The sequence below is a fragment of the Pimephales promelas genome, chromosome 20 (genome assembly GCF_988280905.1).
Source record: "Pimephales promelas chromosome 20, fPimPro1.hap1.1, whole genome shotgun sequence".
NCBI classification, from domain to species: Eukaryota; Metazoa; Chordata; class Actinopteri; order Cypriniformes; family Leuciscidae; genus Pimephales; species Pimephales promelas.
The window spans coordinates 29,720,524-29,736,700 of NC_142788.1; the positions used below are offsets into that span (position 1 = coordinate 29,720,524).

The 16,177-nt window shown below is 37.9% G+C and overlaps 1 protein-coding gene across 1 annotated transcript; it reads right to left on the bottom strand.

The window, feature by feature from the left end:
• Positions 1-4,962: 4,962 nt before the first annotated feature.
• LOC120480994 (interferon-induced very large GTPase 1) lies at positions 4,963-15,757 on the bottom strand. The gene is made up of 2 exons (XM_089124560.1): positions 12,628-15,757; positions 4,963-9,797 (listed from the first exon to the last, which is right to left on the bottom strand). Exons 1-2 carry the CDS (start codon positions 15,052-15,054, stop codon positions 5,121-5,123), a joined length of 7,104 nt encoding a protein of 2,367 aa, XP_088980686.1. The 5' UTR covers positions 15,055-15,757; the 3' UTR covers positions 4,963-5,120.
• Positions 15,758-16,177: the final 420 nt, after the last annotated feature.

Genomic DNA, 16,177 nt, shown 5'->3' on the forward strand with positions numbered 1-16,177 from the left:
TTACTATTAGACAGAGAATCTAAAGAAAATTATACATCTACAGAAATATAATTCAAATATAATTTCACAAACCTATCTCAAACATCCACTCCTTCTTAAATGACCGCGTCAGCACGCACGTTGGGCCGTTTAGTGAAACTGACGACGCACATATAGCCTATATAATCTAACGGCAGATGGAGTAAAACAGTAAATCTTCATTATGAGTCCAAATCATAAATAGATTGCATGTTCTCAATAACAGTTTAAATAAATAAAAGAATGATTTAAACAATGTTTTACTTCTGATATTTAACATTTAGATTAAATATGCCATTAATGGAGTTAAACACTTAAACTACTTGAAATCATTACTTAGAAGTTACAAAAAAAGTATATTCAATGAATAGAAATAGACCTATTTGTTGTGGATGCAATGCTTTTGAACACTTTTCTTCTGGCATGCTCTATTTTAATGTTTTAACTAGAGATAATTGCTAATCATAATAATAGCAGATTGTCTGAGAAGATTGTTTCGTGCAAATAATGCACAACCATCTATCTGTTTCCATTAAAATATAAACCAATTAAAAATACTATTTGGCCAATGGAAAAGATTGAGAAACTTTCTCTGAAATGTATTTAACACTATTTGATTTATTCATTCAAAAAAAGGCAAGGATATAGGCTAAAAAATATATATATGTTTGTAATAATGTGACGGCACATCCGCATTTCATATTTTCCTAACGTCTTGTACCGTTAAACTTGGTATCACGTGGATGAAAAATCATATGCAAATGATATGCAGATGAGGATATGCATAGTAAAACTAGGCGTTGTAATCTCCATATATGGTTATTTCGGGGAGGAGACGCACGTGCGCACAATCTCCCGCTGACTGGGATTTATAAAGTGAATTTTGAGCAGGTTCTGGCATACGAACGGTTTTATAAATCTGAAAACTTTTGTGCGTACGCAAATTCTGCCTTATGTGCGTACGCACACTTTAAGGATGAAATCTACGCAAGGTTTTATACATGAGGACCCAGGACTTTTCTCCCCCACCTTCACCTGAAGTGGAGGAGGGTGAATTGTCTGTGGACACCGGGCGATATCAATTGCAGCCGCTGACTCAAACTGCAGTCTTAACTCCCGCATCGTGATCAGCATTTAATAAGTTTTGTCGAGTTGATGTCAATAGCTCTCTGTAGGCATATATTCATATTGATATTTTGCCGCTATGTGAAAAAATCCATCAAAATGCGCCGGCACGTTTGTCGACCCCAGAGGATTAACTTTAGCCTAAGTACCATAAATTGTGATTAAAATATACATGATCACTCACATCAAGACGCCGCTGCGCTGTGAAGTATTTATTCATAGACATCAGTAACAGTGAACTGGCAAAAAGTTGTTTATATATATGTTTATCATATAATGTAATGACGGGGAAAAACGAATGCTGCGTTAATTGTGTTAAATTTTTTTAATGCATTAAACTGAAAATTAATCGTATGCGTTAACACTGTAATATATATATATATATATATATATATGAGAGAGAGAGATTTTTAAATGTACTTAAGTATATCAGAAATGTACAATTTCCTTTGCTTTCACATCAACCAAATGCCAAAAAAAAACACCCTGCATTTTTGTTTTGATTTTGATTGACTTGAGTTTATGATATAAATGCACCACATGAAGGCAGACCTCTTTAAACAACCAGCATGACCAACAACCAAACCAAATGAAGATCAACCAAACCAAATAAAGATAAGGTTTCTACACAATTTACATAGTTTCCTGTCATTTAGTCTGGTGCACTTGTATGGTTTATAGATTGTGGTCTATACCATGGCAGCTGTGTCAATAATAAGTGTGTTTAGCCTGGAAAGTCATTCTAACATCACAACACATGCCTCTCAACTTTGAACATTTACCATCTAATTTATAAAACAGCAATCTGCATTGAAACAAGAATCACATGATAAGTGCAGTCAAGCTCACCTGCTATCTGCAACTAATCTCAAATCTCACTTGCCATATTATGATCAATCACAAGAACCAATTTGACATTGAAGTCAAATATGTTATGGGATCTTGGCTATTCTTCTCTTTTTGCAATAGTTTGACACATGCCATGCACAGTTAGAGATAATGAAATGAAGGAAATAAAAGACACATCAGCTTTTCTTGTAATTATCTTGGGAAATAATGGATTGATGTACAAACTTTGGCATCGTGTAAAACAAATTGTCCAACAACAACAAACGCATGCAGTCAGTATTTCGCTAATATAGACCTATCTGCACACTATGTAAAAAGTAGCCTACTTGTACTTGAACTGTCTGGAAGTAGCTCAGCTTCAACAAACGTAAACAAAAAAAACTATTCTATTAGCCTAAGGCTACTTGTCTAAAGAACGAAATTCTGGAATAAGCTACAATTTGCGGCATTTAATGCGCAAGATTACGTCTTATTCATTGATTTTCGATGTGGCAAAAATTACCTCACATGAAAACTTTGTGAAAAACATTTGAGAGGTCATAATTTTAAAACCAGTTGGCCCACTAGCACCGCCCATGTCTTTCAACAGGCTATCGTTTATCCTTTGGCGGGTCTCTTGCGTTTTAATTAGGCTAATAAAAGGCTACTTACAAACCAACGATAAAATCCCGTCTCGATCTAGACATCCAAGACGCAAATAATCCTTCAAGCTTCAATGAGGTAGTAGGCTACTGCTGAAAAACTGCTCCCATATCACGTCACTTTTTTTTTTTTTTGTCACGTCACTTCTTCGCGCACTTTTTTTCTTCGTCTGGTCCCGCACTCCCGCCCCTTCTGTTAATCAGCTATCCAGTTAGTTATCATTCAAATATAAAAACAGTTGAAACAGAGTAGAAAGTTTTTTTTTTAAGAAATAGCTCAACACACGCAGCATCATAAAAACTAAGCTAACAAATGCTTCTACATTATTAACATTATTGTTAGAAGAAAAAGGAAAATAACTAACCCATTACCATTAATTGATGTAAAAAAAAGTTAATCACGTAGGCCTACATCTGTCTGTCGTTCGGTTAGTTTCTTAAACAAGTTTCTTGTTTATGAGTTTTACTCTCATGTGAAAACAATAAAGCTGGGAGTTTTTTGAGAGTCACTGCCATCTTCTGGTGGGACCAATGTAAGTGAATTAGGTGTTCATCCTGCTCAGTGTAGCTGCAGGCAGTGTCGAGCATATTTCTTTGCACGCTAATTATAAAATCAAAGGAAATATTGTCAATGTTCAATGGTGCTACAAATAGCCGTTGCAGTTAATTTTAGCCATTATTGGACTTCTTATCCTTTGGCTCCCTCTAGTGAGCAACCTAGTAATTGAACACCTAATAATAATAGTAATAATTCTTAAATATGTTAGAAATGACAAAATGGATACCCTATCCTAAATGGGTCTGGTGGAGGTATACACACATTTCATTTAATAAACAAACACCCACATGAAACAATAAAGTACTATCATGTCAGTGGAACTGATGCAAAAGTATTAAGCAATGACGTACATCCAAGTGAACAAGACGGAGGGGAGTTAGCGAGTGAAGGGCATGACAATTTTGGACTGGAACGCAGCCCTGGTTGAGGGAATGTGATGCTCTGGACAATGTTCTGCTGGGAAACCCCTTCATTTCAATGGTGTTCCCTGCTGGAAGTGAGCAGGATATATTGTTTATATGTACATATTGTTCATCAATGGATTGAGGAACACGATGAAGAGTTCAAGCCAGGTGTTGCCCTAACATCCAAATTCCCCAGATCTCAATCCAATTGAGCATTTGAGTTTTTAAGAAACACTCTGGTAAATGTCTTCGTTCAGAACAGTCTTACAAATATTGATAGTCTTTAGTAAAACTTTATATATATATTTCACTTAAATGACAATTAATAGGTAACCTTCATTGCCATTTAAGTGAAATTACTGAACTTAAATATACAAGCTTGATAAAAATGATAATTTTAGAAGAAAATTTCAAATGTCACATAGAGGCTTTTGCATCTGAACTCTTCATATATAATTATGCTAAAACAAGAAGGTCTAAAGGTGCCACGCTTGTCACAAACCTGGTTTAGTTAAACAGATAATATATATTATCTATTTGATATTATTGTAATATAATCTATAATTTACCATAAGCGGAAGAAGATGGGTGGATGGATGGATGGATATAATAAATAAATAAATATATTTGCTCCATTCTCATTTTCTTTCATTATTTTATCAAAGTATTTCCTCTTCAGTCAGGAATGCACAGGCATGGGAAGGAACAGACACAGTGTCCATGTTTAAGCTTTTTCAGAGATTTATTGTTCAGATATGAGTATATATCAACACCAAGAATACATTAGTATAAAGAAAATCATGAGCTAACAGGTAAAGAATTGTAATAATAATAATTGTATAGAAAGTGGAATGCACAGCCATTGCTTTTCTTCTTAATTGAGAACGGAGAGCAAGTTTTACTCTCACGGTGATGTATAATTTTCAACTCTGCATGCTTCTGGTTACTTTAATATAGTGAGAAGCATTTAGTCATAGCTTGTGTCTGAATAAATGGCATTTGTAGAGCAGAAAATCTGGCAATACACCCACAGCAGACAAACTAGTGTAAAAGTAAAATAATAAAATAAAATGTACATTTTTGGTATATTCTTAAAACATCTACTGTATTTAAGTAAAGATCAGTTACTGTGTTGAACAGAACAATGTGATTATATAGGCCTATTTCTTTTAAATCTTGAATATATTCTGTGAACTACTTCTCTGAGCAGTTTTAGTTTGCTATATATTTAGTTTAGTATATGCAACATCAGCCCATTCTCACCCCCAAGGCTTCACCTAACTGACGCCTTGGGAAGCATTTTGACCATGCTTCAATATCTGACACTTTAGGCGCCCTTTAGCGTCAGTTAGATGACACCGTAGGATCGCGTCATGTAAGTGACGCTAAAGGGCGCCTAAAGCGTCAAATATTGAAGCATGGTCGAAGGTGACGCCTTGTGGTGAGAATGCGTTGGCAACATTAACTGAAGTGTGGGACATAATCTCATTTCAGATGTGTATTGTGTATCAGAGTCCTTGTTCATTAAATGTATTTATTCAGACTCTCAATAGCTTCCTCTTGAGAGTATTTTCTCCATTCAGCTGGAATCTTGCCACTTCCCTGATAGGTTTTTCCATAGTGCTTTTCCAGATCTTTCTGGAATTCACACACAAACCACTTCCAGTACGGCAGCTCAGAGAGATCAGCAGTGATACTCCATGATGCATATTCAGGACCTCCTTTTCTGTATTCCTTCCAGAGGACTCTATCATCTGAGCTATTTGGACGGAAAGATCGATCACTGGCTACTGATGATGTGCAGATCTCGATACATAGGTTTGTTGTTCCTCTGTAACGCCATCCATTCAGTCCAATATTACGATGGAAAGGAACACTGTGATCTCCAGTATGTCCTTCTATTGTGTTCGTGCAGATCGCTGCACAGAAAGGACACTGAACCCAACAGCAGTCACAGAAGTGATCGATCAGAAGCTCATCTGGTCTGTCTGTGTGTTGAAGCTTTACTGGGAACGTTTCTGTGCAGAATTTACTGCGTATATCAGATATTATAGAAGGAAGTTCTTTCGATATCACTTCTTCTAAGAAACTGACTTTAACATCATCAAGATTCACTCCAGTGAGGTCATTTACAGAGAATACCAGTTCATCAGAGAGCTGTTGTGTGAAATGACACAACCACAGATCAGCTTCTCCATTAGTCTCTTTAACATGTTTGTTGGATTGATGTGCTGCGTTTGTGATCTTCTGCTGCAGCTGTTTAATGCTGTTTTCCATCTTGGGTCGAACACTATCTTCAAATCTTTCAGTGATGTACTGACTGACCTCATCTCTGATGAAATTCTTAAAGTGTTCTCTGGGATAGTTAATGTACGTCATGTAAGCTTTGAAATCACGTTTTTCTGCCAGTCTCCTCAAGATGTGTTTCTCCAGGTTTGATCGGTTCCCATTTAGTGATTCACAGTTTGTCCTCATTTCATCTGCTAAATCTCTGGCAGTTTGTTTGTAGACCGTCTGCTTAATGGGCTCCTTAAGTTTATTACAAACAAATTCTCCAAAAACAGCAGCTGATGTTGCTCCTTGACAATATTTCTGGAAGATCCTGTAATACTCTTGACTCTTCCTCTCAAAATAGAGAACAGGATCATTGGCTTCCCTGAACATTTTGTATTGATCAGTGAATGTCTTGTTTGCTCTGTGACATATGAAAAGTACCAGATCCATGAAGAATTCACTCTTGAAGACATATTTCGCTTTTGGCCCTTCCTCATGCTGTGTTATTCTTGCCTTTATGTAATCTACGAGTTGTTGAATGCAGCTGTTGTTGTAGCCCGTCTTTGAAATGTTAAATGACTGAATCATTTCATCTGTGTGTTCAGCAATGTCTGTGATTAAAGATCTTATCTGGACTTCATCCTCTTCAGATAAAGCAAGACCAAACTTCTCTTTAGCTCGTTTGAACACATTTTTTAAAGTTGCTGTATATCCACTGGATATCTTCAACTGTACATATTCTGAATAGCTTGGCAAAGAGATCATATCTTTCTGCTCACTGCTCTCTTTCATGCGGTCTAAAGGGAGACTTTTATGGTTCTGAATGAGGATCTTTTTCACATCCATTAATATGTCAATATCTTTGACTAAAGGAGTGTCTCTGATGATCTCAGCTGTCTGTTGTCTCCAAAAGATATCGAATTGTGTTTTCATGAAATTTTCATCATTTGCTCGTTCTTTGAATTGTAAAGCAAGTTCTTTGCTCTTTTCAAAGAGTGTGTTTTCATGTTTTGTCTTCTCAGCATCCAAATTTTTCTTCATGTGACGCTGTTGAAGAACCCCATTTAATTTCCTCTTAGTTTCTCTCACAATGTTTTCTTGAAGCTGTTTGATTTTTATCTCAAAGAAACCTTTCCACTGATTCAGTACAGCTGCGTCTCCGTCTTTCTTAAAGAAATCAGACATCGTCTTTTTCACTTCTTCACTTTTGGCATTTAGTTCTGTTTGAAGTTCAGCTTCCTCAACATCATGAATTACATCATTTTCTATTTTGTTGTGAAGCTTGTTTTCGATGTCCAGCATGGCACTCCGAAGGCTCCAGGTCCACTTGCTGTATTCAGTCTCTAGTTTCTTGTATGTTGTGATTTCCAGAGTATTTTTGAAGCTGAACACAAATTGTTCACTAAGTAAAGCCTCCCACAGATCTTCAATACGGTATCTTAGATGCGTCAGCATTATGCCGTCTGATTTTGAAGCGTTTGTAAGAATAGTTTGCTTCAGATCTTGAATGTTCTCACAGTAGTCTGGGTTTGGTGGTGCCATGGGTGGGCTGCCCTCCCAGAGCTGAGCAAAATACTTCACATCATTCTGTACATCAAACGCAATCACATCACTGAATCTTTCAGCATCACAGACTTCCTCTTTAGCAGCGAGTTTTGTCATTTCATCCAGTTTCTCCTGCAGTCGTCTCCTTCCCTCTGTGTTTTTCTCTCCAGCTGTGATATCAGAGACATTCTGATGCACAAATATACAGCTGGGGTTCAGTCTGACGTTCTTCATCCTCATGAAGGCCTGAACAACAATCTGAAGGATGTCCTGCATATCAGATGGGTTTTCTCCAAAGATGTTGATCAGGGTCATATTTCCAAGACCAACAACAAATGTGGCCATTTCATTGTCACGATGTGTTGTTGACCTTCCAGCCAGTTCTGGTGCACGAAGTCCTTCAGTATCAACAACCAGAATATAGTCAAACCTCAGCTCAGTTTTCATCTCCTCTGATATTTTGATCAGCTGCATGAAAGCTCCTTTAGTGCATCTTCCAGCACTGACGGCAAACTGCAGTCCAAACATGGCATTCAGCATGGTGGATTTCCCAGAGCTCTGAACCCCCAGAATTGACAGTACAAAGACTTTCTGATCTCCCAGTTTCTTAACAAGTTCCTCTAGAACAGCAGTGACCCAGGTCAGAGGAATATGAGCAGCATCTCCATCCATCATCTCCACTGGGAATCCAGAGATCATTATCTCAGCTGCAAGACTCGGGAGAGAACAGAAGTCAAACTGCAGATTGCCTTTCTTGTTATTCATCACAGATGACCACGATTCATAGATCTGACCGAACTCTCTCAGGATGTGCTCCAAGCCAAAACCTGTTCTATTGATTTGCTCTGATTTATTTTCCAGGTTTGCTTGTTCAGTCATTATTAGTTTGTTAGAAGTCTTTTTCAATGCTAAGACTTCTTGCCATTTTTTGTCATACTCTTTATGAAGATCAAAGATCTTCTCAGAAGTGAAGTCATCTAACAGGTTCATCATCCATCTGAGGAAATAGGTTTTTTCATTCTTACTCTGTGATTTGATTCTTTCAATAAATGTTTTCATGAACTCACCCAGTCCTTGGGCCACTTGCTCTTCTCTTATTTCTCTCATGTTCTTGAGTTTGGTACTTTTATCTTCCTCTAGATTTCCTTCTAGATGATACAGCTCTTTGTTGATTTTACACCAGTCATGCCACAGTTTCCCCTGACAGGGCAGGTTTGTTTCTTTCACTGTTGATGGATCCTTTCCTCTCAGTAATCCCATGATCTGAACCGCTGCCTCTTTCCCACTCCGGCACTCTGGATCCTCCTCATCTACTCTGATTCCTGTGTGTTTGGCCACATCTTCAAGTTTGAAGGTCTTTTTCTGCTCAGTCAAACCCACTCTGATCATCTCCTTTATCTGATTAGATACATCAGCTTGGTTTTTGTCCAAAAGCCCAATTGTGAATTTTCCATTCCCCAGTTCAGTTTCATCACAGTCACTGTCAGTGAGCAGACAAATGAGAGGCTGAGGAGATTTGAAGAGTGATGTCACCAAATCCTTGTAATGGTTCTTCTGTCCAAAATCAGGTAAGAAGAGCACGTTTACTGACGCCATGCTGGTCAGAATCTCATATTGTTTCTCACTGGTTCCTGCATCACCATGAAGATTACAGAAAGCAACACAGTCATCAAATGCATCATTTTTCCCAGAAGGGCAGTACCAGGCGATCTCCACCACTCCGTCCATCAGTAATCTGGTTCTGCTGCTGCCTGAGCAGTTCCTGTGGAAGAACGTGTTGTGTTTCTCATTGATGAGGCCGTTTATCAGCTCAGACTTTGATGAAGACACTGAACCAAACCTGAAGAAAGCCACCATTGGAGTCTCAGCCTTGTAGACCGGTTGAGTTTGACTGATGATTTTGTTACTTGAGTTTTTCTTCTTCCAGCTCTTGTTGATTTGTCTGAATGTCCAGAGAGGAAACTCAATTTGCTGTGTGAATGGATCAGGAACAAGCAGAGGCAGTGAATACTGACACTGAGAGAGTTTAGTCACCATCAGCTGCTTCAGGAAACCATCGGCACAATGAAACACAGCCATCTGAACATCCATTGGATGAATATCAGGGTTTGCACTGCCTTTGATACCTTTTCTCTTTCTGTGTTTTATGGATGTGTATCTTGCTCTGTAGTCCATGTTGATCAGCTTGTGTAGGAATGAGTTTACCAGTTCATTCTCTTCCTGTGGCTCCTGAGACTGAAATGAAGATTTGATGATTTGAAGAATATCTGCCGTTTTCATTTTATCTTGATATCGTTCTGTCAGATCTAGTCTATCATAGAGTTCTTCAAGCGGTTCATTGGTTTTTGCTCCAAGCTTTTGGTTTTGACCAGTTTCATCTTTCTGTAAATACATGAACAGATTCACATAAAACATATAAATGTAATTTGTTATTGTCACTTTAGCAGAGATACTATCCTGATAGACTGATAATATATATATATATATATATATATATATATATATATATATATATATATATGAAGAATTCAGATGCAAAAGCCTTTAAGTGCCATTTGAAATTTTCTTCTAGAATGGTCATTTTTATCAAGCTTGTATATTTAAGTTCAATAATTTCACTTAAATGACAATAGGTCATCTTCATTGCCATTTAAGTGAAATTAATATTTATTAACTTAATTAACTTAAATATACAAGCTTGATAAAAATGATAATTTTAGAAGAAAATTTCAATTGGCACTTAAAGGCTTTTGCATCTGAATTCTTCATATATATATATATATATATATATATATATATATATATATATTGATGTTTTAGGCGCCCTTTAGCGTCACTTACATGATGCGATCCTACTGCGTCATCTAACTGACGCTAAAGGAAAGCGTCAGTTAGAGGACGCGGGTAGGTTTAGGTATGGGGTGGGGGTAGGGTACACGCGATCCTAGGGCGTCATCTAACTGACGCTAATGCCTAGTTCACACAACATGATTTTAAAACGTCGGGCTGAACTGTGCAGTTCACACTATATGACTTGCTCTCAGTGAAATCTGGAGTGTTCAAGTTGTTTAGCTGTTCACACCACACAACACAACGTGATTGATCCACAACAGGAGGTAACTCACTACACGAGTTAACAACGCACTACATAGAGATACAACCACGATCGGATGATAAGAGCATATCATTTCAGCCCATTCTCACTCCCAAGGCGTCACCTAACTGACGCCTTGGGAAGCATTTGGACATGCTTCAATATCTGACGCTTTAGGCGCCCTTTAGCGTCAGTTAGATGACGCCCTAGGATCGCGTGTACCCTACCCCCACCCCACACCTAAACCTAACCGCGTCCTCTAACTGACGCTTTCCTTTAGCGTCAGTTAGATGACGCCGTAGGATCGCGTCATGTAAGTGACGCTAAAGGGCGCCTAAAACGTCAAATATTGAAGCATGGTCAAAGGTGACGCCTTGGGGTGAGAATGCGTTGATCATTTGTGACTCAATGAGAGCTGTTTCAGTACTATAGTACGGTCTAAATCCTGAAAATAATCAAATAAATAACGAGTTGACAACAACACGATTCTATCTGGTCTAGAAACCATGTTTTCATAGCTGTTAACCCTCCCGTTTTTTCTGGGTTTCTCACGTATTTTAGCTCTTTTCCCGCTGTCTTCCCGTTTGAGTATTTTCCCGTAAAATATACCGTATTTTTACTCTCTGATTGTGTGAGACGTACGGGCTCGGACAGATTCGGCTTGAAGTCGTTTATCCTCGGATGCGGTGCCGCGCGCGCTGGCCGGAGACACACTGGCTGCGTGGCGTGTCCGTTTTTATTGCACGCTGCCTGCGTGACACACGCGCGTCTCCAGAAAACGCGTGCATGCTAGAAATAGAACTAACGCCTATTTTTCACGCGACAGGCAAGCGTGTTTCTTTGCCTGGAATTTCTTTGCGTTTCCAGGCAAAAAAATAAATAAAAAATAGGAAACGATGTTTAGGCTAGCTGAATGTAATTTTGTACTCGAATACATAGGCTATTAATACATTACATTATGATGTTTGAAAGTCTAGGTTTTTACATAAATTCAGATATCAATGTAATTTAAACAAATAATAATTATTATAAATAGATTTTGAAATATATGAATAAAATATATTTTCTTTTTTTCCATTTGTTTCTTAAGCTCTTAACAATGTGATTACATGAAGAAGAAAAAAAAACTTGAAAAAAAAAAAACGTTCTGGGCCTATAGGAGGATATAAAGATAGTGTGTCTTCTGAGTGATGGTCCACCATCAGGCTAAATAGGCTCTTTAAAGCTACACAAAATGTGTAAATGTAATTAAAATAAACAGACAGCCCACTTCCCTATTTTGCGGATTTTGGAAGATGTGTGATAGGCTAAATGTTGAAATTGTTGTCCAAATGCTAGAGCAACAGACGCTAATCCAAATGTAGATTTTTTTCCCTTTAAATGACACTGTCTCTTTCTCTCTCACACATAGGCTAGTTATGAACACCTTAGACTTTTAAGGATTGTGCTTTATTTTTAAAGTTTGTGGGTGAGAATCGTGCAAAAAAAAAAAATCCCTTATTTTGGGGATGGATTCCGGGAAAACTCCCTTATTTTCAATGTTCAATCTTGACAGCTATGTGTTTTGTCACGAAAAACCACGCAATAAAACGAACCAGAAATGACGCGAAAATGCAGAGAAGAACACAACACGCGAATATGGACGTCAGACAGAAACTAGTGCTGCACACTGTTTGCTCGACGATCTGCTCTGAGAAAAAAAATGCAAAAAAGAAAAGAAAAAGTAAGATTTGCAAATCGGGCTTAAATCGGGCTTAAAATCACGTAGTGTGAACTAGGCTTAAAGGGCGCCAAAAGCGTCAGATATTGAAGCATGGTCAAATGCTTCCCAAGGCGTCACTCAGTTAGGTGACGCCTTGGGAGTGAGAATGGGCTGGCATTTTGGAGGTTACAGACAAAATGAATTAAACTTAGTTCCCTGTCCTTTGAATGGGATGAAAATGTAATTCTCTGTGGTGTTATATTCGCAGGTCCAGTGTAGATTATGTTTGTAGGTTGTAAATATGTAGTGTTGTCCATGCAGAAAAAAAAAACGTGCATGAGGGAATCTGAACTCAACTCTTGATGGTTGTAAAACCTGTAAATGCTCCTGACTCTTGATTTACATTGATCACTCACCTGTAGAGTTGAGCCTGTTTGAGAGCAGATCATCATGTTCTCCATGTCTTTTTTTCTGTCTTCTTCATAGTTTGCAGATTTTTCTCTCTGTAGTTCATCTTGCTTCTGTTGTTCTATTAACTTAATTTTGTCTTCCCAAATCTTATGTTGTTCTTCCTCCCGCTTCCTCCACTCATCTTGCATCGGTTTTACCATTTCCTCCAGATGTTTCTGCATTTGTTCCTCTTTTTCTTTGATATCTTTTCTGTATTGTTCTTCTTTTTGATTAAATTCTTCTTCTCTTCTCCTCTTCTCTGTGTCATGATTCTGTCTTTCTTCCTCCATCTTTGTTTTCATGTTTTCTATTTCTATTTCATGTTTGGCCTGAAGATCATCTTTCTCTCTTTCTATCCTCTCCTTTTCTCTTTTTACTTTCTCATCACATTGATCTCTTATATTTTGTTCTTTCTCCTTCCTCTTCTCCTCTTCCTCTTCCTTCTTATGTTTTTCATCTTGTAACTTTGTCTCCAATTTCTCTAGTTGTATTTTGTATTTTTCTTCATTCTCTCTGATTTCTTCTTCTCTTCTCCTCTTCTCTGTGTCATGATTCTGTCTTTCTTCCTCCATCATCTTCTTCATCTTTTCTATTCCTATTTCATGTTTGGCCTGAAGATCTTCTTTCTCTCTTTCTATCCTCTCCTTTTCTCTTCTTATTTTCTCATCAAATTGATCTCTTATATTTTGTCCTTTCTCCTTCCTCTTCTCATCTTCCTCTTCCCTCTTCTGTTTTTCATCTTGTAACTTTGTCTCCAATTTCTCTAGTTGTGTTTTGTATTTTTCTTCTTTCTCTCTGATTTCTTCTTCTCTTCTCCTCTTCTCTGTGTCATGATTCTGTCTTTCTTCCTCCATCATCTTCTTCATCTTTTCTATTCCTATTTCATGTTTGGCCTGAAGATCATCTTTCTCTCTTTCTATCCTCTCCTTTTCTCTTCTTATTTTCTCATCAAATTGATCTCTTATATTTTGTTCTTTCTCCTTCCTCTTCTCATCTTCCTCTTCCTTCTTATGTTTTTCATCTTGTAACTTTGTCTCCAATTTCTCTAGTTGTGTTTTGTATTTTTCTTCATTTTCTCTGATTTCTTCTTCTCTTCTCCTCTTCTCTGTGTCATGATTCTGTCTTTCTTCCTCCATCATCTTCTTCATCTTTTCTATTCCTATTTCATGTTTGGCCTGAAGATCTTCTTTCTCTCTTTCTATCCTCTCCTTTTCTCTTTTTATTTCCTCTCTCTCTCTCTTTATTTTCTCATCAAATTGATCTCTTATATTTTGTTCTTTCTCCTTCCTCTTCTCATCTTCCTCTTCCTTCTTATGTTTTTCATCTTGTAACTTTGTCTCCAATTTCTCTAGTTGTGTTTTGTATTTTTCTTCATTCTCTCTGATTTCTTCTTCTCTTCTCCTCTTCTCTGTGTCATGATTCTGTCTTTCTTCCTCCATCATCTTCTTCATCTTTTCTATTTCTTCTTCATGTTTGACCTGAAGACATTCTTTCTCTCTTTTGATCTCATCTCTCTCTTCTTTAAGTCTCTGATAAGATTCATCCCACATCTTCTGTTCTTTCTCCCTCTTTTTCTCAAATTCTTCTTCTCCTCTCTGTTTTTCCTCTTGTAACTTATTTTCCCATTTCTCTTGTTCTATTTTAATTTCTCTTTTGTTTTGCTCTTCATTCTCTCTGATTTCTTCTTCTCTTCTCCTCCTCTCTGTGTCATGATTCTGTCTTTCTTCCTCCATCTTAGTTTTCATGTTTTCTATTTTTTCCTGAAGACATTCTTTCTCTCTTTTGCTTTCATCTCTCTCTTCTTTAAGTCTCTGATAAGATTCATCCCACATCTTTTGTTCTTTCTCCATCTTTTTCTCAAATTCCTCTTCTCGTCTCTTCTTCTCTGCATCATAATTATTTCTTTCTTCCTCACTCTTCATCTTTATTTTCTCTTTCTCTTCTTCATGTTTGGCCAGCAGTTCTTCTCTCTCTCTCTTCAGTTCCTCCACTTCGTCCATTAGTATCTTCATCTGTGCTTCTTGTTTCTCTCTTTCCATCTGTCTGAACCTCTTACATGAGTAGTAACTTCCTTCATTTGCTGTCACCATGTCATTGATTTTCTGCAGTAATGTATACACCTGCCCACGGTCTCCAGTCTCATTATTATTGAACACATGATATCTGTTTCCACACTGTCCAATGAGCTTCATCAAAACAGATCCAGGCCTATCCAGATACTCTTCAATGGTCGTCTTCTTCAGATTATCTCCTCCGGTGAAGAGCACAATGGTGTACATTAGGGAGTTCACACCAAAAGTTTCTTGAATGATCTTGACAGCATTTTCCTCCTCCTCAGTGAATCGTCCCAGTGGTACCAGTAACAGAAACACATGTGGTCCTGGCAGAATCATGGAGATGCAGTTGGTGATTTCTCTCTGGATCTCTTCATGACTAACTTTAGTATCGAACAGTCCTGGAGTGTCAATCACAGTAATGAGTCTGCCATCAATCTCTGCCGTCTCTCTCTGACACTCTTTAGTAACTGACTCATGAGACACGGTGGCTTGAAACACTTCTCTCCCTAAGATGGTGTTTCCTGTTGCACTCTTTCCAACTCCAGTTTTTCCCAGCAGGACAATCCTCACATCATCTGAATCCTCTCTTGAATCTGAAAAATAGAAAAATGCTTGAGTTATTCTGCTAGTCTTTTGCTAGTTTCAGCTGCTAGTGATTCAACTACATGAGTTACATAAAATTGCCATGTGATTTATACAGTTTATGGATTCAAATTTAATGATCACCTCTACAATAACTATGAATAAATCTTCAACAGTCATTTCATGATGTGCAACAACAAGGGCTGTCACTTTTGTGAAAAAATCCTGTTCGATTTTTGAGACATAAGTGTTCATTGCATCGATTGTAAAATCGATTTTCCATGTGTCACGGCTGTATACTTTGTCTTGTGGTCTTTGCCTTGTCTTTGTTTGTTTTGCTCCTCCTACAGGTGCGCTGCGGAGCTGAAGTAATGAGGTGGATTGGGTTCACCGGTGCACAGGTGTGCCCGTCAATAAAAGCTTCCTGTTTGGCATCTTCATTGAGCGTTCCATTCTGTCACATCGATCCCTGGCCAGGACCGAGATGCTGATCGGCGTTGCAGCGTACTTGCGAGACAGACTTTGTTATGAAGAATGTGTCAATAAAGAGAGTATTGTAACCGCCATAATCGTTTGTTCCCTCCTTCATTGTTGCTCCCGACTAAGGGCGTAACACCATGTCTAAAGACGTTTCCATTTTCAATGCCAAATATAGGCAAATCCACAGACAACTAACAGGCGTTAGGACAAACGTAAATAGAGAGCTTGAGACGCGCACATGTCAGCAATATTTCTGATGATTTATTGGCGTGATGTTTCATGCACAATGACAAACAGGAGTAGCCTGGATGCCAGCCGAACTTAGCCCCGCCCACAACATTTGAGGATGGGAAGTTCGGTTTTGACGTGATCCATTGTGAAGCAAGTATGCTCAAAC